This window comes from Dryobates pubescens, chromosome 25 (assembly GCF_014839835.1).
Source record: "Dryobates pubescens isolate bDryPub1 chromosome 25, bDryPub1.pri, whole genome shotgun sequence".
NCBI lineage: Eukaryota > Metazoa > Chordata > Aves > Piciformes > Picidae > Dryobates > Dryobates pubescens.
The window spans coordinates 1,584,085-1,606,196 of record NC_071636.1 but is presented as its reverse complement, the minus strand read 5'-3'; the positions used below and the strand labels follow the sequence as shown (position 1 = coordinate 1,606,196).

At 65.2% G+C, this 22,112-nt stretch overlaps 2 protein-coding genes across 2 annotated transcripts; one reads left to right on the top strand and one right to left on the bottom strand.

The window, feature by feature from the left end:
- The first annotated feature begins 1,444 nt into the window (after positions 1–1,444).
- On the top strand, positions 1,445–9,209 carry RASAL1 (RAS protein activator like 1). The gene is made up of 19 exons (XM_054173272.1): positions 1,445–1,704; positions 3,215–3,271; positions 3,361–3,474; positions 3,563–3,624; positions 3,707–3,836; positions 4,827–4,908; positions 4,989–5,126; positions 5,301–5,389; positions 5,527–5,653; positions 5,736–5,889; positions 6,109–6,173; positions 6,310–6,422; positions 6,618–6,810; positions 6,895–7,032; positions 7,555–7,699; positions 8,087–8,259; positions 8,351–8,488; positions 8,859–8,994; positions 9,085–9,209. Exons 1-19 carry the CDS (start codon positions 1,640–1,642, stop codon positions 9,207–9,209), a joined length of 2,244 nt encoding a protein of 747 aa, XP_054029247.1. The 5' UTR covers positions 1,445–1,639.
- Positions 9,210–10,866: 1,657 nt separating this feature from the next.
- DTX1 (deltex E3 ubiquitin ligase 1) lies at positions 10,867–21,578 on the bottom strand. The gene is made up of 10 exons (XM_054173120.1): positions 21,419–21,578; positions 19,213–19,978; positions 14,361–15,021; positions 13,609–13,670; positions 13,017–13,178; positions 12,782–12,843; positions 12,463–12,621; positions 12,186–12,347; positions 12,009–12,098; positions 10,867–11,147 (listed from the first exon to the last, which is right to left on the bottom strand). The coding sequence occupies exons 2-10, from the start codon at positions 19,469–19,471 to the stop codon at positions 10,923–10,925; spliced, it is 1,842 nt and encodes a 613-aa protein (XP_054029095.1). The 5' UTR covers positions 19,472–19,978; positions 21,419–21,578; the 3' UTR covers positions 10,867–10,922.
- Between the last annotated feature and the right edge of the window lie 534 nt (positions 21,579–22,112).

Genomic DNA, 22,112 nt, shown 5'->3' with positions numbered 1-22,112 from the left:
CCTCCCCAGCAGTGGCACCCCAGCACCCCCATGGTGAGACCCCCCCCCCCCCGTTCAACAATGGCATCCCGCCAGGGACCCAGCACCCACGCAGTGACACCCTTCAACAGTGACAGCCCTGCTCCCTCAGGGACCCAGCACCTGCATGGTGACATCCTCCTGCAGTGGCACCCCCCTGGCTGTGGAAACCCCAAGGACCCAGCACCTCCAGGGTGACACCCACCCCATCAATGACCCCTCTTAGTGACCCAGCATCCACATGGTGACACCCACCTGGCAGCAGCACCCCAAGAACCCAGCACCCACACGGTGACACCCCACTTGACCCCTCAGGACCTGGCACCCACGCGGTGACAACCTCATGGCAGTGACTCACCCAGGACCCACCCAGTGACGTCCCTTGGCAGTGAACCCCCAAAGGACCCACCAGAGACCCCCCCACATTCCAGCAGTGACACCCCTGGCACCCAGCACCCACAGAGTGACCCCCCCCCGGCAGCGACGTCACCACGGACCAAGCACTTGCGCAACGACTCGCCCCTCCCTCTGGGACCCAGCACCTGCAGGCTGACACCCACCCCAACAATGACCTCTCCTAGGGACCCAACACCCACATGCTGGCACCCTCCTGGCAGTAGTACCCCGAGGACCCCCCACCTCCTGGGTGCCACCCACCCTGGCAGTACCTACCGTGAGTCACTGCAGGAGACATCTGGCCAGCCACCCCCGCACCCCCGGAATTCTCCACCATTCCAGCTCCCCCCCGCAGTGCCCCACACTGTGCCAGGCGGCGGGGGAGGGGGGCTACACCCCAACAGGACAGCAGTGACAAAGGGGAGCTTGCCCCCCTCCATCTCCCCTGGCTTGGGGTCCTCATTGCAGAGAAGCCAGGGTGGAGGGAGCCGGGGGGGGCGGGAGCATGGGGGTACGGGGAGCACCACGGTGTTGCACCCACCCACCAGCACCACAGCATGGGATGTCCCCGGTTTGGCTCAGAGTGTCCCTCGCAAGGGTGGGGGGCACAGAAATCAGGGAACGAAGTCCTATGGGGAGCCTTGGGGGATCCCTGTGCCAGAAGCCCCCCTCAAGCGGGTTGCTTCCCTTCCCCTACCCCAAGACCACCCCGTGCCTCCCACTACTACTTTGGGGTGCAGGCAGAGATCCACCCTGGGGACAGTCCCTTGTGCCCCTCTGCTGGGAGGGGACAGAAGCTGTCTCTGTGTGTGTGCCCCCCTCCCATCTGGGATGACCTTGTGCCTCAGTTTCCCCATCACTAGAGCCGGGGCGGGGGGAGCTTTGCCCATGCTGCTGCTGCGGCTGGCACACGGGGAGACCGCAGGGTGAGCGACGACCAGCGGCTGGCGGCGGGGTGGCACCGGGCCAGTGGGCACCCATCTCACTGGCTTCTCACTCGCTGCTCGGGCGCAGGTGGGGAGAGAAGCAGCCAAAAAAACAACCCAGAAGAGGAAAAAGGAAGAAGCGACGGCGAGAGAGACGGTCGAGGAGGAGGAGGAGGCGGAGGACGGTGCCCGCAGCCCCACCGGCGGCGAAGGTGGAGGGGCGGCAATCAGGACACCCCCGGGGGCGCCCGTCGGGGCACCCCAGGGACTCCTAGGTGCTCGCCCCGAAGTTCTCCGGCATGGCCAAAAGCAGCTCCCTGCACTGCCGGGTGCTGGAGGGGAAGGACCTGCCCGCCAAGGACGTGTGAGTGGCTCGGGGTGGGGTCCCCCTGTCCCCCCTGCCGGGGGTTGTGATGGGGGGTGGGGTGCTGGGGGCGCTGGGTGCTCTGCTCCCCGTGCAGTTTTGGGGATCCCAGCTTTCACCCATGCTGGCAGGGACACACTTCCCTGAAGTGGGGGGCTGGGGGTGGTAGGGGGGTGCCAGCCCCCCAGACCCCCCAGAGCCTATGCCCCCCCCAACCCCCTGAGCATCCCCTTGCTGCCCCCCAGCAGGGTGGCTACAGGGTATCACCCCAAGGCTGTGGGGAGCACTCGGGGGGCACAGCTCCCCACAACCCCACATACTCACTGAGCAACCATGCTCTTGGGCAAAGGGGGTAGCAAAGGGGGAAGGGGAGAGTGGGAGGGGAGGCAAGGAGACCCCCTGCCTGCTCCTGCCCCATGGATACGCCTCAACAGACCTGGCAGTCCCGGACTTGTCCGGATGTGCCAGCCTGGCACCGCTGGCCACTCCCAGGGCCAGGCAGCCGGCCATGGCACACACAGCAGGGTCTCCCTGCCTCAGTTTCCCCACCCAGCTGGGGTCACAATGCTGTGCTGGGTGCCCTGCTCTGGGGGTCTGAACGCAGTGGGGAGATCTGGACCTGCCAGCATGGTACCCCTCTCAGTCCCCCAAACCCAGCCTGGGGCTGCAGGGGGATTCAAAGTGACCTGCTCCCGTCCCAGGGCTCCTGGGGCAGTGGGAGAGAGGAACTGCCAGCCCCACAGTGCCCTGCCACAGTGTGCCCTGCCAGACTGGCTGGGTCATGGACTTTGCTCTGCTGGGAGGTGCTGAGATACCCCTGGGGATTACCACCACCATTCATTAGCCACCACCACCACCCACGGAGCCCACAGCTGTGACCAGCACCTTCCTGTGGCCGGGACAGAGAGAGGCTGGGGTCGCCTCCCCCGCACCACTCAGGCTGTGGCTCCGTGGTGCAGCATCTCCTGTCACCCCCTGCCACCAGCAGCAGGGGATTTGGGGCTCCAGCACCGGCCCTGCGTGCTGAGCCAGGGCTGCTGTCCCTCTCTGCTGGCCCGGGTGACACAAATCAGCGGGGAAGTGGCTTTTCAGGGACCAGCTACAGAGCCCCGGATCCAGCCCTTGTCCCCTCCATGTCCTCCCCCGCACAACAGGCTCTGGGCCAGGCCAGTGTCACCCTGACATCGTGTGTTGCCACAGAAACTTGGGCTTGGCTGTGCTGCTGGCAAGACACCGGTACCCACGGGTGGGGGGCGTGGGGACGCAGGGCCATGGCTCAGGGTGGCCCTCAGCAGGTCCCCCTAGGTCAGGGAGCAGCAGGAGAATTCGTGGTCCCCATCCTGGTGTCAGCTGTGAGGCTGGGCTGAGACTGGGCAGCTCAGCTCCCCACCTAGAGCTGGTGCTTCCCTGCTGGGATTTGAAGTGGTGCTCAAATCCAGCCCCCCCGGGCCGGGTGTGGGGACCCCCAGCTCGGGTGCTGAACCTGTCGCACCCTCATCCCTCTGCCCAGGTCTGGCTCCAGCGATCCCTACTGCGTGGTCAAGGTGGACAACGAGGTGGTGGCCAGGTAGGGGGGGGAAACACTGTGGCACCCTGGGGAGGGGAGGTGTGGGGATGGGCACTCTGCCTGGGGGTGCAGCCAGCTCTCCATCACAGGACAGCCACGGTGTGGAAGAGCCTGAACCCTTTCTGGGGTGAGGAATACATCCTGCGCCTGCCCTGCGGCTTCCACAGCTTCGCTGTCTACGTGCTGGATGAAGACACCATCGGGTAAGGCAGGCGAGGTGGTCCTGGCGGGCACCGGGGTGGCACGCCCCCATCCGTGGGCTCAGTGCCCGCCGTGTCTCTGCCCTGGCAGGCAGGACGATGTCATCGGCAAGGTCTCGCTCAGCCGCCAGCAGATCTTGGCCGAGCCGCGGGGTGAGTGGGGTCGTGCTGGGGAGGGGGCTGCTGGGGGGGCCCAGCCTGGCGCCATAGGGTGCCCACCTCGTTCCCTTGGCAGGTGTGGACAGCTGGCTCAGCTTGGCACCTGTGGACCCAGACAAGGAGGTGCAGGGTGAGATCCACCTGGAGCTGCAGGTGCCTGAGCGGGGCCACCCACGGGTGCTGCGCTGCCACCTCATTGAGGCCAGGTAGGGAGGGTGCTGGCAGGGCATGCCAGGGGGTATCACCACCCCTTGGGGTCTTACTTTTGGCTGGTGAGGTCTGGGCAGCAGGAGAAGGGGAGGGGATGAGAAGAGAGGTGGCACAAGGCTCTGAGAAGGGTCCCCACTCTGTCCTGCTTGGGGGCATCGATGATGCCAATCCACACGTCACAGTGCCACGGGGTCTCAGCTGGGAATGAGCAGCTGTGGGCACTGGCAGCCTTGCTCTGGGTCAGGGAGACAAGGAGCAGAGCAGGGGAGCCCAAATGGGCCCTTTCAGACCAGCTGGCCCTTGCACCCAGTTTCTCCCCTTTGGCTTCTCCTTTGCTGGAGCCTGTCCAGCCCCATCTGGATGTGTTGCTGTGTGACCTGTGCTGGATGCTATGGTCCTGCTCTGGCAGGGGGGGTTGGACTCGATGATCTCTGGAGGTCCTTTCCAACCCCTAACATCCTGTGAGCCTGTGGGGAGCAGCTGGGAGCAAAGTGGGGTGAAACCCAGTTTCTTTGGCTTCAAAATGGGGGGAAACTGAGGCAGGCCCCAGGATTCCCCTCTGCTCTTGGGGGGGAGGGGGGGTGGGCACACGTGTGCCCGCATGCATGTGCCTGTGCCCACACACGTGGCTGCCAGCCGGTGGGGAGCAGGGAGCAGAGGCAGCATCCCACTGCCATGGCAACTGAAGTGGGTACCAAGGCAACAGGATGGCCACGGGGACAACAAGGAAGGACAGCAGGGCCCCCCTGCCATCCCCATTCCCACCCCAGTCCCCAGTGCTATGCCATTTGTCCCCAGGGACCAAAGGAAGGGGTTGGGGGCAGGAATGATGGAGACCTACTCTCACCAACGTCCCCCCCCAGCACCCCACTGGTGCCCAGTGTGCCCAGATGAGCTGGGAGAAAAAAGGAGACACAGGGCTGCAGGGACTGTGCTGGTGGGGACCTGTCTGCTGCAACCCCCCTGACCCTAACACCTCCACACAGGGACCTGGCCCCCCGGGACCTCTCTGGCACCTCAGACCCCTTCGCGCGGGTGTCGTGCTGCGGGCACACGCTGGAGACGGCCGTGAGTCAGGGCGCTCGGTGCTGGGAGCCCGAGGCTTGGACACCTCATCCCCCGCAGCCACTGGTCGCTGTGCCCAGCAGGTGCTGAAGAAAACTCGCTTCCCCCGCTGGGACGAGGTGCTGGAGTTCGAGCTGGCAGAGGGCGAGCTGGGGGAGGCCGTGCTGAACGTGGAGGTGTGGGACTGGGACATCGTGGGCAAGAACGACTTCTTGGGACAGGTGAGGACCTCGGGGCACGCTAGCATGGGGCAGGGGCCTGGGGGAACCCCCATTGCCTCCCTCTGCTTGGGGTCTGGGTGACCCCCGGAGGAGGGGACCTCACTAGGGGGGTGCAGCACAGGGTGCTCTGGTGCGTGTCCCTCCCCACCCATGACCTTGCCTCTGGCCTCCCAGGTCGAGTTCCCCCTGGACACCATCTGCAGCAACCCCACTAAGGGCTGGTTCCAGCTCCTGCCCTTCCCCAGCACTGCTGAGGACCACGGGTAAGTGCAGGGAGGGGGCAGGCAGCTGCCTGCACCCTCCACGAGCAGTCCCCCAGGACAGCTGTGACAGGATCCCTGGGGGACCTCTCCGATGGCTGATGGAAGGCCCTGACCCAGCCCCTCCTGTGCCGTTGCAGGGGGCAGCTGGGTGCCCTGCGGCTGGCAGTGCGGCTGGTGGAGGACAGGGTGCTGCCCACCCCCTACTACCAGCCCCTCATCCAGCTCCTCACCGAGCCCATCCTGTGCCCAGGCCAGGTGGGTGATGTGGGGTAGGAGGACCCTCAGGGGTGGCTGAGGACCACCCCGGCATGGGGGCCCCGCCGTGCCCACCCTGCCCTCCCCACAGCCCCTTGCTGGCACTGCTCTGGCCGTCCTGGAGGAGGTGACCTCGGGGGACAGCCGGCAGGATGTGGCCACCCAGCTGGTGAAGATCTTCTTGGGACAGGGGCTGGCCGTGCCCTTCCTGGACTACCTCACCACCCACGAGCTGGCCAGGACCAGTAAGTGCCAGGGCTGAGAGCACCACCTGCACCACCACCCCAGCAAGGAAACTGGGTTCTAGGGTCTCCCCAGACCCCCACGGGGAGCAGAGTGGGGGCCAGCAGGGGGGAGGCAGGATAGGTGGCACATTTGTGAGGGGTGGGGCACACCGGGGGGGCTGGGACACCAGTGTGGGCACAGGGTGTGCCCACACTGCCACGGCCTCTGTGCTCCTCCAGCGGACCCCAACATCCTCTTCCGCTCCAACTCGCTGGCTTCCAAGTCCATGGAGCAGTTCCTGAAGGTGAGCAGGGGAGGAGATGGCAGCCAAGCCCCTGCTGCCCCCCTCCCGCCAGGGCATCAGGGCACAGAGCTGGCTTGTGGGGAGCAATCCGGGGGGCAGTCTGGGGGCAAGGACAGTGACCTGCCATTCCTTGCAGGTGGTGGGGCTGCCCTACCTGCAGGAGGTGCTGAGGCCCGTGGTGAACCGCATCTTCGAGGAGAAGAAGTACGTGGAGCTGGACCCCAGCAAGATGGAGCTGAGCCGCGGCAGGTGCGCACAAAGGGGCGGCTGGTGACACACCTGGTGCCTGGCACGTCCCAAGCCACCTCCATCCTGATGTCCCTTGCAAGGAGGGTGTCACCCGTCGCTGCTGAGCCCGCGAGTCACCTCGGCAGCTTGCGGCCGGCTCGGGGCGGTCTGTTCTTGGGCAGCAGGTGGCCCCCTGACCAGGCGGCGTTCCCGCAGGAGGATCTCCTTCAAGGGGTCCCTCTCAGAGGCACAGGTGCAAGAGAGCAGCCTGGAGCTGCTGAAGGGCTATCTGGGGGACATCGTGGATGCCATCGTGGGCTCAGTGGAGAAGTGTCCCCTCCTCATGAGGATGGCCTTCAAGCGGCTCCGCAAGAGGGTGGGGGAGCGATTCCCCTCGGCACAGCACCAGGTGGGACAGGCACTGGGGCTGGGACTGGGGGGGGTCCACAGGCCACTGGGACCACCGGCCCCAGCTGTCCCTGTCCCTGGCCAGGAGGTGCAGTACTTCTCCATCAGTGGCTTTCTCTTCCTTCGCTTCTTCGCCCCTGCTGTCCTCACCCCAAAGCTCTTTGGGCTCCGGGAGCAGCACGCTGAGCCCCGCACCGGCCGCACGCTCCTGCTGCTCGCCAAGGTACGGGCACTTGGGGGCACTGCGAGCCCAGGGAGGGATGGAGACAGCCAGGAGAGAGGGAGACCCTGGGGAAAGATGGAGACCCTGGGAGAAGGGATAGGAACCCTTGGGAGGCATAGGGATTTGTAGGGAGGGAAGTGGACGCTGTGGAGAGATGGGGATCCATAGGGATGGGGGGTGCTAGGGAGGGATGGCAAGACCAGGTAGGAGAGGGAGACCCTGGGATGGGGACCCAGGGAAGGGGCGGGGATCCCAAGGAGCACAAAGCCATTCCTGCCCTCATGCCACATGCCACAACCTGGGTCCTTCCCTTGGCACTCAAGGCCAGCCCTGCCCACCATCGGGCCATGCCACCACGAGTTGGGGCAGTGGCTGGGTCCCATCACCCCCTTGGCTGCTCTGCTTTTTCACTCTCCTCCCCAATTGCCAAGCCCCTGGAGTTGAGGGGAGAAGCCAGGGAGGGGGTTTGCCCCCCACACCGCGGTGGGTACATCAGTGTGAGCCCTTCCTGGCGCTGGGCAGGCGCTGCAGAGCATTGGCAACCTGGGGCTGCAGCTGGGCCAGGGCAAGGAGCCGTGGATGGCCCCGCTGCACACTGTCCTGCTGCCCAGTGTCACCCGTGTCAAAGCCTTCCTGGACAGCCTGGTCAGCGTGGAGAGCACCGAGGGTGAGCGGGCACCATGGGCTCAGGAGGGGCACAGCCGGGGTCAGGTCTAGCTATGCCAGGGCCCAGCACAGGGTGGGGACATCATCCCTGCTGTCCCCTGCATCCCGGGAGCACCCCTGGAGAGGGAGCCCCACTTGGTGCCATGAAATGGCCAGGGATGGGCATCCTGGGACTGGGGGAGGTGGTGACACTTGGGGCACCACTGGGGTGGGTCCAGCCGTGCCAGCACCCAACACGGAGTGATGCCATCGTCCCTGCTGTCCCCTGCATCCGGGGAGCATTCCCAGGGAGAGGAACCTGCTCCGTGCCGTGAATGGCCGGGGTGGGCTGGGGGAGGCGGTGGCACTTGGGGTGACGCTACTGCTGGCCATGCCACAGCCACAGCAGGCGAGGGGCTGGTGCCACCAGCACTTTGCCACCCTATGGGCACCATCAAGGAGGGGTACCTGCACACCCGCACAGCGGGGGGACCCAGCCTGCTGCCCCGCTTCGCCTTCAAGAAGAGGTACTTCTGGCTCAGCTCCGAGGCCCTCACCTACTCCAAGTCCCCCCAGTGGCAGGTGGGTGCTGCCCCCTCCCCGTGACCCCCCCAGCCCCGGGCTGGCGTGGGGACACGGGAGCAGTGAGCAGCGGGCGTCTGGGGGTCCCCAGGTGCGCTGCTCCATCCCCGTGCCTCAGATGCGGGCGGTGGAGCGGGTGGACGAGGCCACCTTCCAGCACCCCCACGTCATGCAGATCGTGGCACAGGATGAGGCTGGGCAGCTCCACACCACCTACATCCAGTGCAAGGTGGGTGCCCCCCCAGTGCCACTCTGCACGCCAGCCTGAGCTCCCTGCAACCCTCCCACCCCAGGACCCTCCACACTCCCAGCCCTATGTACCCTGCAGCCACTGGGGTACCCTGGCTCCCATGGTGCCATCTCCACACCAGGTCCTACTTGGACATCTTTGCCATCAAACTCTCACTTCTAGTCACCTTGCCCTGGTGCCCATCACCATCCCTGGTGCCCACCATCACCCCTGATGTCCACCTCTGATGGAGACTCCATTGGCATCACTCCTGCCCACCCACCCCCTCTTCGTCCCCGCCAGCAGCCCCCAGCACAGTGAGCCTGTGGGTGCCTGTCAGGAGTGCCACCCTCCCTCCCTGTCCCCACAGAGCGCCCAGGAGCTGTGGCAGTGGCTCTGGGCACTGCGACAGGCCAGCAGCACCAACGAGGCCATGCTGCCCACTTGTCACCCGGGCACCTTCCGCGCAGGCCGCTGGACCTGCTGCCTGCAACCTGCCTGCGCCGGTAAGGCCGGTGGGCAGCCCGGGGCGGGGGTCCAGCTGGGCAGCAGGGGCGGGGAGTCCCCAGCGTTTCAGCTGCCGCTGTTGTTGGCAGCACCTGGCTGCAGCCGGACCCACGGAGCCGTGGCACTGGGCGAGTGGAGTGAGCCCCTGGACCCCGCGGCAGCAGCACAGACCCTCTACGGGCACCTCCGGAGAGCGGGGGCCCGCCTGTGGTGAGGCTGGGGGGTGCCCAAGGGACCCTGCCTGCTGGCAGGCAGCGTGCTGAGGGTCCCTCTCCTGCAGGGCACAGGACTCTGAAGGCAGCGCAGCCGCTGAGCCTCCCTGCCCGGGGCATGCAGGTAGGGGCAGGTGGAGGGGAGTGGGCATGGGGACCATGCAACCCTGGGTGCTGCTGGGGAGACCTCTGCGTGGGGCTGTGGGTGCACGTGGGCATGGCTGGGCACACACAGGCACATTCCTGTGCACACATAGAGCACACGCTTGCACACACCTGCCCATGCTTGCACAAGCATTTGCATGCTTGCACACACATTCGCATGCTTGTGCATGCTTGCACACGCATTTGCATGCTTGCACACACATTCGCATGCTTGTGCATGCATGCACACACTTGCACACGCATTTGCATGCTTGCACACACATTCGCATGCTTGTGCACGCATGCACACACTTGCACACGCATTCACAGGCTCGCACACACATGCACACACTTGTGCACACCCGCATCGCTCCGCGGGTCCCCTCCAGCAGGGGACAGCAAATCCGCGGGACACAGCCACGAGGCCGCCCGCCCAGATGCGCGCACACGGGGACGTGCACGGCCGAGCGCGCACGGAGGCAGGCGCGGCGGCGAGCACGGGCGCACCCGCACCCGGCTTCAGACACAAACACGGGGGCACCCCCAAACACACTCCATCCCCACTCCCCCGCGGGCCACTGCGGAGGAAGGGGCAGGGAGAGGTGGTGAGACTGGGGAGGGGCAGTGGGACAAGCTGGGGGCGGGGAGCAGTGTGTAGTGCGGTGGGATGGGGGGCGGGGGGGATATGAGGGGACATAGCAGTGGGGGGGGACGCTGGAGGGGGATGTCAGGGATAGGTGCTGGGAGGGTGCTGGGTAGTAAGGATGTACCCCAAACGGTGCTGGTGAAGGTACCGTGGGTGGATGCTGGTAGGGGTAGCTGAAGGTGGGCCGGGGCGGGGGTGGTGGTGGGTGCTGGAGAGAGGTGCTGCGGGGGTGCAGAGGGTGGGTACTGGAGGGGTGCCAGGGGCTGAGTTCTGACCTTGCTTGTGGGGCACAGAGGACCCCTTCAAGGGGCGGCTGCAGGCTGTGCTGCGGGACCTGGACATCGCCCATGACACCTTCGCCCGCCAGGAGACCCCTGGGACAGCTCTGAGCCCCTCAGCATCCCCGAATCCCTCCCTGCCAGCCCAGCATCCCCACAAGGAGTGACCAAGACCCACCCTCGGCATCGCCCCACGGGGACCCACCCTGCAGCGACGCCACACGGCACCCCGGGAGGCGCAGGGACCGGAGCGGGGACGCGCTGGGGACAGGCTGGGGACAGTGGCCCAGCTCAGGGTGTATTCTGTAACACAGAGATGTAACACATGGCACCGGCTCTACGCGGTTCCCTGGGGCAGCGGAGGGTGGCACGGGTGGCACGGGTGGCACGGGCGGCTGAGGCGCGGAGAGGCCACAGGTAGAAAAAAGAAAAGCACCAGGCCACGATGCTATCGCCACGGGAGCAGGGCGGACGGGACGGGGGGAGGGCGGACAGACACGGGGCCGTGGGGGCAGGTGGCACAGGGCGGCCCAGGACGCGGGACGAACCCGCCCGGCAGGGCTGCGGCGTCGGCAGCGAAGCGGCGCGGGCGGCACGGGCGGGGGCGTGGTGGGACGGGGGGCTGGGGGCCGCCCCTCGCCCTCGCCTCAGTCCTTCAGGTTGGCCTCGGAGACACCCTGGGCCATCAGCTCGGCCAGGACGTTGTCCAGGTAGTTGGGGTCGGGGTAGCCGTGGCCCGTCAGGTTGGAACCAAACTCGGTCTTGTGGTGGATCTCGTTCCACACCACCGTGTCCGACTCCCCCGTGGTGTTGGAGGTGCCGATGGTGAAGATGAGCCGACGGTCCCAGGCCACGATCAGCAGCTTCAGCACCTGCGGCAGGCGGCCGCGGGCGTCTCTCGCCCACCCGGCACCCCCGGCCCTCCCCCAGCCCTCCCCCTGCCTGGCACTGCCCAGCCCCAGCACCCCGGGGTGCAGCAGCCAGCCCCAGCATGGTGCCTGCATGGGGCCACCCTTCCCTGTGGCACAGCTCAACCCCTACCCCGGCCCTGCTGCAGCCTCCCCATTGCTTTCCATACTTTCCTATTCCCTTTCTATCCCACACCATCCATTCCCTTCCCATCCTGTCCCGTCTATTCTCTTTCCATTTCATCCACATCCCATCCCTTTCCCTTTCTCCTCCCATCTCATTCTCATTCCCATTCCCATCCCCATCCACATCTCATCCCATCCCATCCCTCCCCATTCCCTTTCTATCCCTTCCCATCCCTTTTCTTCCCATTCCATCCTCTTCCCATTTTATCTGCTTCTCTTTCCCCACCTTCACTTCCCCTTCCTCATCTCTTCTGTTCCCGCCCTGTCCCATTCCCATCCCATTCCATCCCATCCTATCCCAACCCACCCCTTCTCTTCCTACCTCATCTTATTCCTTTCCTATCCTATCCTATCCTATCCTATCCTATCCTATCCTATCCTATCCTATCCTATCCTATCCTTTCTCTTTTCTCTTCTCTTCTCTTCTCTTCTCTTCTCTTCTCTTCTCTTCTCTTCTCTTCTCTTCTCTTCTCTTCTCTTCTCTTCTCTTCTCTTCTCTTCTCTTCTCTTCTCTTCTCTCTCTTCCTCCCTCATCCCATTCCTATCCCATTCTATTCCACCCCTTCTCTTCCTCCCTCATCCCATTCCCACCCCCTCCTCTCCTCTCCCGCCCCGCGCCGGCGCTGCTGTGCCGCTCACCTTCCTTCCCTTCTCGTTGTCGGGCAGGTAGCAGTGCCGGGGGAAGCCACGGGCTGTGAACTTCTTGCCAGGATTGGGATGCTCCGGGCCCTGGGTAAGGGGACAATGGGCTGAGCGAGTGGCACAGGGTGTGGGCACCCAGCCCGGGCAGGGGAGGGTCCCGGGGTCAGCACGCACCTGGATGCCAGTAGGAATGTCGTAGACGATCCGGATGGTTTTGGAGTCGGTGTAACCAGGGAGGGAGTGGGGGATGAGGTGGAACTCCATCTTCCCGGGGGGCTGTGTGCCAGTCTTCTCTCCATAAATGGCCTTACAGGTGGGGCACTGCAGGCTGCCATCCTGCATAGGTACCAGAGTGGGCATCGGGGAGGGCATCCACCCCCAGCACCCACACTCACAGGGATGGGTGACTCTGGGGAGGGTGTCCCACCTTGGGGTGAGGGTCCCGGCTCACCTTGTTGCCGTTGTTGTACATGGCCAGGAGGCAGAGGAGGTGGTACATGTGCCCACACTTGCCCAGCTTGCCCACCAGCTCCGGCTTGATGCCCCTGTGGCTGAGGACACCCTCGTAGCCAGAGGAGGTGACCAGCCGCTCCATGCAGATGGTGCAGTCCTGACGGGCACACGATGGGCATCAGTGTCCAGGTGGAAAGAGGAAATTAGCTCCCAAACCTGTGCCCACCACAGTGGGCTGCCCATTCCCTGCCCCCTCCTCTCTCCATGGCCAAGCCCCACAGTGGGCTGAGCTGCAGTGCCCAGGGGTGCCCGCTCACCTCATCCGGGGGGTTCTTCACCTTCTGGATGTAGCGACGCACCACGTCCTCGGGGGTCTTGCCTACCATGGGCAGAGGGGGGGAGAGGAGGAGATGCCATCAGAGCCCCAAACCCTTCAGCCAGACCCTTGGGGGTGCCACCCCTGTGGGCAGCAGCAGCGCCTGCGCCTCAGTTTCCCCTCCTGGCAGGGGCTGGCAGGGCCAAGAGCGCACAGGTGCCCTGGCAGCTCCTTACTCTTTTTGAGGTGCTTCTTTTTGGTTTTCCTGCAGATGCCATTGACTCCTGGCACAGGTTTGATGTCGCTCTTGCTGACAGGCGGAGGGTGCAGGATGGGCTTGGGGGCACGGGTCAGGCAGACGGGCAGCCCAGCGGCACACATCAGGATGCCAGTCATCCCTGCACCAGGGAACAGCTGCTGTCTGGCCAGCCAGCCCACCAGCCAGCCAGCCACATGTCTGTCTGTCCATCCATTTATCCACCCACCTACCCATCCATCCATCCACCCAATGTCCATCCGTCCATCCAGCCCTCCAGCCACACATCCATCCACAATATCTGTCTGTCCATCCATTTATCCACCTACCTACCCACCCATCCACCCACCCACCCAATGTCCATCCATCCATCCACCCACCCACCCATCAACCCATCCATCCATCCATTCACTCATCCATCCACCCACCCACCCATCCACGCTTCCACCCAACATCCATGCATCCTTCCCACCACCTGGCTGTGCCTCAGCCCAGTGCCCTGCTCCTCCTGCCCTCCAGCCCCATGATGTCACCTCCCAGTGGCACTCAGCTGCTGGCAGGCTCCCCCTTACCTGCGAGGGCAGGATGGACAGGGCCAGTGCCATTCAGGTTCTTCACTGGAAGGGCTGGCACCCTGTGAGGAGATGGGAGGGGATAGGGCTCAGCTGGGCTGGCAGGGTTGGCACTGTCCACCCCCACTGGGCTTGGGGCTGTGGTGACAGCCTGGTGCTGAGAGCCCTGAGGGGACACCAGGTTGACCCACCAAAGAGGTGTGGCCATGAGGGCTTGGGTGCCAGGACAGGGATACTCACTGGGATGCCCCACTGGGGGTCTGCTAAACAACTTGCATAACTCCCCAGTTATTCCCATCTGTGCAGGGGACACTGAGGCTGTGGTCCCCATGTACTCCCAAGAGACCTGCCTGGTGGCACCAGGCCATGGGATGGTGTCATTCACTCTCTGCAGAAGCACAAGTCCCCTGGAACCAAGCACTCCATCTCCTGCAGCTGGCATGGCATGGTATGGCACAGTGTGGCACAGCATGGCACAACACAACTGCACAAATCACCCCAGAGGCAGAGATCCAGCAGATCACCTGAGACAAGATGAGCCAGCCGCTGGGGTTGTCCCCAGGGTGGGCATCCTGGGGCTGGAGGTGACACAGGAAGTGCCAGGGCTCCTTGTGCAAGCTGACAGCAAGGGACAAGGCACCTTCGTCTTCCCTTTCCCCCCATCCTGCGTACCCACTCCTGTGCCCACCTCGCCTGGCATCCCCCACAGCCTCGCTGACGCCACCACCATCCCCTTTCCCCAGCCTCCTTACCCCGGGGGGACGGTGGCCCGGGCGCCGAGTCCAGCCCCGCGCTGGGTGCCAGGCTGGTTGAGGTTGTTGAGCCCGGGCAGCGGTGCCCCGGCAGGCACGCTCTGGCCGGGGGCGAAGGCTCCGCCGGGCACCCGCAGCCCTTCCCCCTTGGCTGTTCCGCCCGCCACCGCCACCGTCCCCGTCCCCGCCGGCCACAAGGCCCCCCCGGCAAAGGTGCTGCTCTGGCGGACGGCTCCCGGGTAGAGCTTGCGGCGCTGGGACGCCAGGATGGCGTTGGAGGCGGCGCGGGTGCTGTTGACCAGCAGGCACTGGGGGCAGGAGCAGGGCGTCCCGGTGCTGGAGCCCACCGGCCACGACTGGGACTTGGGGATGGAGCCCATGGTGAGGGGGTAGGCCAGGTCCATGCGGCGCCGCAGCCGCCGCTTGCGCTGGGTCTGCCGGTTCATCTGCGACATGCTGCTGAAGTAGATGAGGTAGCAGAAGCCCAGGGAGGAGAGGTCCAGCCAGGGGTGCTGCTTCTCGTAGGCGTTCTGGATGGTGATGCAGATGTCCATGTCGTAGGGCGTCCAGGAGTTGTTGTCGTTCTCCCATTCCCACACGATGCCCTTCCCCGGGGCTGAGGAGGGGTCATAGAAGTTCCTCCGGACGGGGCGCATGGTCCCTGCGGAGACATGGGGGAGGGGGAGAGGGAGAGGGGAATGTGGTGTGAGCAGGGCTCCAGCACTCTGGGGTGCTGGCAGAAGGTGCTGCAGGTGCTCATGTCCAGTGTCCAGCCCAGCACCCCACGGGGATGGGGACAGAGAGGTACTGTGGGGTGCAAGCAGCTTGTTCTTGCCCTTCATAGAGCACCCTGGGCTGCTGGTGCAGGGGCCCACACCTCATCCACGTGTGTGTGTCCAGTGCCCACCCAGCACCCCACAGGGATGGGGACTCAGAGGCACTGCGGGGTGCAGGCGCCCCCTCTCACCCTCCTGAGAGCACTGCGGCGTGCCAGAGGGCTGATGAGCAGCAAGAGGCAGCCCTGGCCGCGGCGTGTGGGGGATCGATCGGCGTCTGCAGGGCTGAGCCTCCCCGGGGGAGGCTCAACAACCCTCCCTCAGCGGTGTCGGCTCAACAACCCTCCCTCAGCGGTGTCGGCGGTGTCGGCTTGGCTGCCCGCCGGGATGTTGGGATCACAGCCTCAGCCGCCACGGGAAGGGCGATGCTGCTCAACCTCCATCATCTTTTTTTCCATCCCTCTGATCCAGGCCCACCTCCACCCTCCCTGGATGGGGTCCCCTCGCTCTCCCTGCGTTGTCAGGAGCGTTTCCCGGTCACCAAGGGTTTCCTGCCAGCTGCTGTGGCTCTGGCTGGAGCTGGCAGTCACGGGAGCCCTGCGTTGTCCCACATGCACCGCCAGATCCTGGCCCCTCGCTGCTTGTTTTGCAAGCCAGCAGGATGCCACAGCCGCGTCTGAAGCTCTGCGTTGGGGGGGAGGCTCCCCAGCCCCTTCCTCCAGCCCTGGCAGTCCCCCTGCAGCATGGTGCCTCTCTATCCCCTCAGCAGCACCGTTTGCCCAGCCCGATTAACGACGCTAATAATGGTCATTAATCATCAGCTGCATTGGGCAGCAGAGCCTGGCCCCAGCTGCTGGGTTGTGCTGAGCCAGCTCGGCCCCATGGCTGGCAGGGAGTCTGCTTGTCCTGCTCTGGCACCCACAGAGAACCCACTGCCCGCTGCTGGCCCCATCCTAAATCCCACTGCTGGCTCACATCCACATCCCACTCCTCACCTGGCCACATCCTGCTCACAGCCCTGCCCTGCATCCCATTTGGGTTCACATCCACGTCTGCCTCTTTCCATCTGCGTCCTCCATCCTCCTGCCCATTCAGGCCCCCATCCTCCAGACCACTCACATCCATGTCCCACATCCCAGCACCCTTTGGAATCGCATCCCACCGCTCCTCGCATCTGCATCCTGCAGCCCACGGCCTGCATCCTGCTCACATCCATATCCTGCAGCTCACTGCTCCTCGCAACTGCATCCTGCATCCATCCTGCTGCCCACTCGCAGCCACATTCTGCATCCTCCTGCCCACTCACGTCCACAACCCACTCCTGTCTCTGTCCTGCACTCCCCCCTTGGTCCTTACAACGGCCTCCTGCATCCCACTGGTCCTTGTACCCTGCCTCCTGCTTCCTGCTCGCAGCCATATCCCACACCCAGGATCCCGCTCAGGACCCACAGCCGCTGCTCCTTGCAACTGCATCGCACATCCTGCTGCCTGCTCACAGCCACATCACTCCTCCCACTGCCCACTTACACCCATGGCCCACATCCTGCAACCTGCTCACATCCATGGCCCACACCCACTCACCCTTCCACTGCATCCCTCATCCCCCTGCCAGCTCACATCTACATCCCTCATCCTGTTCCTTCCATATGCATCCCACCAGTCCTTGCACTGCATCCCATGGCCTGTGGTCCACTTGAAGCTGCATCCCATATCCCACTGCTCCTTCCATCTGCATCCCACATCCCAGCAGTCCTTGCACTGCATCCCATGTCCTGTGGTCCATCTACATCCTGCATACTGCTGGGCCTTTCATCTGCATCCCACCAGTCCATGCAGCTGCATCCCATATCCTGTGGTCCACTTGAAGCTGCATCCCACATTCCACTGCTCCTTCCATCTGCATCCCACATCCCACCAGTCCTTGCATCTGCATCCCTCATTCTGCAGCCCATTTGCATCCTGCATCCCACTCACCTCCATGTCCCACGCTCACTTGTCCTTGCAGCTGCATCCCATGTCCTGTGGCCCACCTGCAGCCACATTCTTCATCCCACTCACATCCATGTCCTGCATCCCACTGGTCCTTGCAATTGGATCCTGCATCCCCCTGCCCTCTCACATCTACATCCCACACCCTGCTGCTCCTTCCATCTGCATCCCACATCCCACCAGTCCATGCAGCCGTGTCCCATGTCCTGTGGTCCACTCACAACAGCATCCCACATCCTTCATCCCACTCACATCCATGTCCTGCATCCCACTGGTCCCTGCAACTGCATCCCACATCCCATTGCCACACTGCAGAAGAGGAGAAGGAGAGGCCACCCTACCACACACAGCTCTGTGTCCCTGAGTGCCACCAGCTGCCCAACCACCCCTGTCCCCTCCGCCGACAGAGCCCAGCATCCCCGGGGCCACAGGGAGGGGACACACGTCCCGGCTGCTCAGAACAGGTTCACCTCATTTCACACTGTCTCTGTTTTACCTTCAGTTTGTCCCTCCCCAGCCATGGCACAGACCAAGCCCTCAGCCTCCTGTGTCCCCATGGCACAGCAGGCACTGGGAGCACCCTCATTTGTGTCCCCAAGTCCCGCAGTGCCCTGCTGCTGCCAGAGAGGTGTCACCCCCCAAACCCAGCCACGGCCTCACCATGAGGAGCACCCAGCCTGACGGCCATGGGCTGCAATGCCAGGTGCTGCTGGCAGGTGATGGGTCCTGGCTGAAGCTGACACGACCTGGCATGGAGACAGCCAGGGTGTCCTGGTGGCACCCACAGCCCTGAGTCAGCACAGCCACGGCCACTGGCACGACCCATTGGGTCATGCCCGCAGCGCAGCCACGCTGACACAGGGCCGCAGGTGCCAAGTTGCCCTTTGCCAAGCCCGTGACTGGCAGGAGAATGATCCAGAGCCAGGCTTGACGACAGAAGCAGGGTGGCAGGTCCCTGGCTCAGTCCCCAGCGCGTCATAAGAGCCATATCCACACGCAGGGTCATTCACCGTGGCCGGTGACCAGGAATGATGGCATCGGAGGCTGGATAAAGCGGCATGGACAGAGGGGTGGCCCCTGCGTCCCCCCAGCCTAGCCTAGAAGTGTCACCTGGTGTGTAGGTGACACACCGTCCCTTTGCCTGGCCTGGGGGTCAGATCCTGCCCTCAGCTCCCCAGGGATGGGGAGGAACAGCCAGGAATGAACTGGAACTGTCAAGTCCCTCGTGGCACAGCTGGCACGTGCTCATTTAGTGGGTCACACCAAGATGGGGACACATTTAATGGGGTCTGGGCTCAGTGCTGGCGCTGGGACTGGCTTTGATTTCCCCTGAGGACACGTGGCCTGAATGCATGCTGCACCACAGCACCATCAGCTGCGTGGCTGCAACCATCCTGGTGCCCACCACAGCTCCCAGTGCCCGAACTGGGGCCTCCTCAGTTCCGTGGGAGCCTGGACAGGAGAGATTTGTGGAGCATATGGGTGGCCAGTGGGACAAAGCACCTCATGGGGGATGGGAGGGGATGGAGAGAATCTGGGACATGTCCCACTGGGACAGGGGTCCCTGGTGCCAGGGGATGGTGGGGAGAGGGAAAGGCAAGGCCAGGAAGGGTCTTGCTGGGGGAGCAGAGCCCAGGACGAGGAGAGAAAAGGAATGAGTGAGACAGATGGACAGAGAGGAGGGGGTGTGCAATGGGATGGAGGGACAGATGGACAGGCAGATGGGTGGGAAGTTGGATGGGTGGATGGATAGATAGATGGGTGGATGGATGGAAGGATGGGTGGATGGATGAATGGATAGATGGAGAATGAAAGGACAGAAGGATGGATGGATGGAAGGATGGATGGATGGATGGATGGATGGATGGATGGATGGATGGATGGATAGATGGATGAAGAATGGAAGGACAGAAGGATGGATGGATGGATGGATGGATGGATGGAGGGATGAAGAATGGAAGGACAGAAGGATGGATGGATGGATGGATGGAGGGATGGAGGGGTGGAGGGAAGGAGGGATGAAAAGATGGCAAGATGGCAGGATGGAAGGATGGGTGGATGCTGCAGGCTCAGCACCATCCTCTTACCCGTGTCCTGCCGGAACTGGTGCATGGACTGGAGGTCGATGACGTAGGGCGCCAGCTGGACGTCGACCTGGCCCAGCACCACGCTGCCGCGGGCGTCCTCCTTCAGCACGTTCTCGATGTGGTGGCAGACAGCGGCCGAGTAGGGCCTCCAGCGCCCGTGCTCGTTCAGCCACTCCCACACCACCACCCGGGCCAGGTTCTGGGGAGGGAAGCCCAGGCCGCCGGAGGCCAGCATGGCCCCCGAGCCCTGCCGTGCCATGTCAGGGCGACGGCGGCTCAGCCCCGAGCCGTGTCCCAGCACGGGGGCGTGGGGGTCACCCGGAGCCCCTCCGGACCCGGCTCCTGGCTCCCGCTGCCTGCAGGCTCTGGAGCTCAGCAGAGCGAATGCTGCGGGGCTCTGCAGAGGAGGGTGCTGCCAGCCAGGTCCCCGAGGTCCCCAAGCCGCCTGGCTCTGCTCTCTCGAGGCCACTGCGCCGGGCCGGGGCCATCCATCACCCGGCACGTCTTCTTCGGCCCTTCCTCCTCCTCCTCGAGACGCTGGCAGGGCTCAGGCTCCAAAAAGCCACCAGGACCCCCTCGGGTGGCGCTGGCTTGAGGGTGGCTGGTGGCTGCAGATGCTGGTGGGGACACACACCAAGATGCTGTCCCCGAGACACCCCCCTCCTCTGTTTCCTCCTCTTTGTGTCCCACCACCTATGTCTTCGGTGGCTCCAGAGCCGTCCCCACCACCCAGCACATCGCTGGTGGCGAGTGAGTGGGGTATCACCTGCAAAACAGAGCCACGGCAGCCGTCACCCTGGGTACCAGCGCACGGGTGGCAGCTGGGGGACAGACCCCGTCACCCCCCCAGAGCCGGCGAGGCCGCTGTGCCCGCAGCCCTGGCAGTGTGGGCTGCCTGCCAGCCCTGGCCAGCTGCCGGCCTTCAACGTGACAGCAGGGACAAGGGGGACGAGGGGACCCTCCTCACGGCCCTGAGGGGCTGGCAGGGGTCCTACAAGCCCAGGGAGCTCTACAGCTCCCTACCCAGGCAATTTGGGTGCCAGGGGACCCGCGGCCCCCCGAAGCCCGCTCCAGCCACCGCTGATTTATGATCTGCACTGCAGGCATTGGGCTAGGGGCGAGCGCAGGCCACTCGCTGCGCCCCCCGGCTCCCTCCGCCAGCCTCTTGGCCACCCACGGCAGCCTTCAGCCCCACGGGTGGGTGGTTGTTGGGGGGAGAGGGGGGTGGAGCAGGGCGGGAGCGGGGCGGGGGGGTTGTTGACAGCCAGCTAGCCAGCCGCACGGTCACGGCCAGGCACACACAGACACACGGACACGGAGCCACGCATGGGCACGCGCGCTGCCACACGCACGGTGACACAGGCAGGGGGACCGGCAGGGACAGACAGACAGACAGACACTGGGACCCACAGCAACAGCAACACCACCCCACCCCCCCGCCGCCCCCCCGCCCCGGGCCACACGGACGCACACACACACACCACATGCACCACCACGGGTGGGTGCAACACGCAGCCTCACCCCGCCACACGCGTGTGCGCCAGCCGTGACCCCGAGCACCGCCGGCTCCCCAGCCCCGGGACGCCCCCACCCCCGACTCAGGACCGAGCAGCGGGGATGAGCCCCGGTGCGAGCCCCCCCACACACACCGTAGCTCGAGGCCCGGCTCCTCGGGGAGGGGGGAAAGGCCAGGCCTGGCCCCCGGTGCACGGTCTGCCCCGGTCCCCTCCGTGCACGGTGCCCCCACCACCACCCCCCTCAGTGCATGGCGCCCCCAGCCCCACGGTGCACGGCCGTTTTCGTCGTGCCCCCTCCGGTGCACGGCAACCCCCAGCTCCCCGGTAGCACGGTTCCCCCACGGTGCACAGTCCTTCCCACCCTTCCCGGATGCACGGTGTGTTCCCCCCCGGTGCACGGCAGCCCCCAGCCCCCAGCGCACGGTTGCCCCGGTGCATAGTCCCCTCCTCCCGGTGCACAGTCCCCGCCAGTGCGCGGTTCTCCCTCTCCCGGTGCACGGTAGCCCCCCGGTGCACGGCAACCCCTAGTCCCAGGGTCCATCTCCCCCCCACCCCGTGCACGCTTAACCCACGGCACACGACAGCCCCCGGTGCACGGTCCCGCCGCCGCCCACCCCCCCGATCCGGTCCCCCCCGCCCCGCCATGGCCGCCGCCGCCGCCCGGCATCGCCGGCGCCCCGCGCCGTTACCTCCGGCAGCCGCAGCCGCAGCGGGACCCGCAGCCGCACCGGGAGCAGAGACGGCGGCAGCGGCGGGAGCGGGAGCGGGAGCGGGACCGGGCGGCGGCAGCGCTCCGCCAGCGTCAGGCAGCTACGGCCACCGGTTGTGGCGCGCACGGCCGCGCGGGCACGAGCAACGGGCACCCGCACCGAGGACACGCGTCAGGATCGGGCATCTGCACCGGGCATCCGCACCGGGAACGGGCATCCGTGGAGGGGAACACGCAACTGGCACCGGGACTGGGCAGATGCACCGGGGACACGCAGGAGGGACCGGGCACGCACACCAGGCACGGGCACACGCATCAGGGACGGGCACACGCACCAGGGACGGGGCATCGGCACTGGCCACACGCAGCAGGGACCAGGCAGATGCACCGGGGACAGGCAGGAGGGACCGGGCACCCACACCAGGGCCGGGCACACGCACCAGGAACGGGGCATCTGCACTAGGACCTGTACCGGGATCGGGCACCCGCACCAGGGCTGGGCAGCCACGCTGGGCACCCACACTGGGGACATGCAAAGGGAACTGGGCACTCACACCGGGTACCCACACCAGGGCCAGGCACCCATACTGGGGATGTGCACAGGAGACTGGGCGCCCAGCACAGGACCAGGCAGTGGCACCCACAGGTGTGTGCTCAGACACGCAGGGGGTGAC

Excerpts from the sequence above, each read along its gene's own strand:
- RASAL1 (XM_054173272.1), top strand. The coding sequence starts at position 1,640 with ATGGCCAAAAGCAGCTCCCTGCACTGCCGGGTGCTGGAGGGGAAGGAC. Across the intron at positions 1,705-3,214 it reads GACCTGCCCGCCAAGGACGT|GTCTGGCTCCAGCGATCCCT; the intron begins GTGAGTGGCTCG and ends CCCTCTGCCCAG. Across the intron at positions 5,390-5,526 it reads AGCACTGCTGAGGACCACGG|GGGGCAGCTGGGTGCCCTGC; the intron begins GTAAGTGCAGGG and ends GTGCCGTTGCAG.
- DTX1 (XM_054173120.1), bottom strand. The coding sequence starts at position 19,471 with ATGGCACGGCAGGGCTCGGGGGCCATGCTGGCCTCCGGCGGCCTGGGC. Across the intron at positions 13,179-13,608 it reads TGTCCATCCTGCCCTCGCAG|GGATGACTGGCATCCTGATG; the intron begins GTAAGGGGGAGC and ends TCCCTGGTGCAG. Across the intron at positions 11,148-12,008 it reads ACAACGAGAAGGGAAGGAAG|GTGCTGAAGCTGCTGATCGT; the intron begins GTGAGCGGCACA and ends CGCCTGCCGCAG.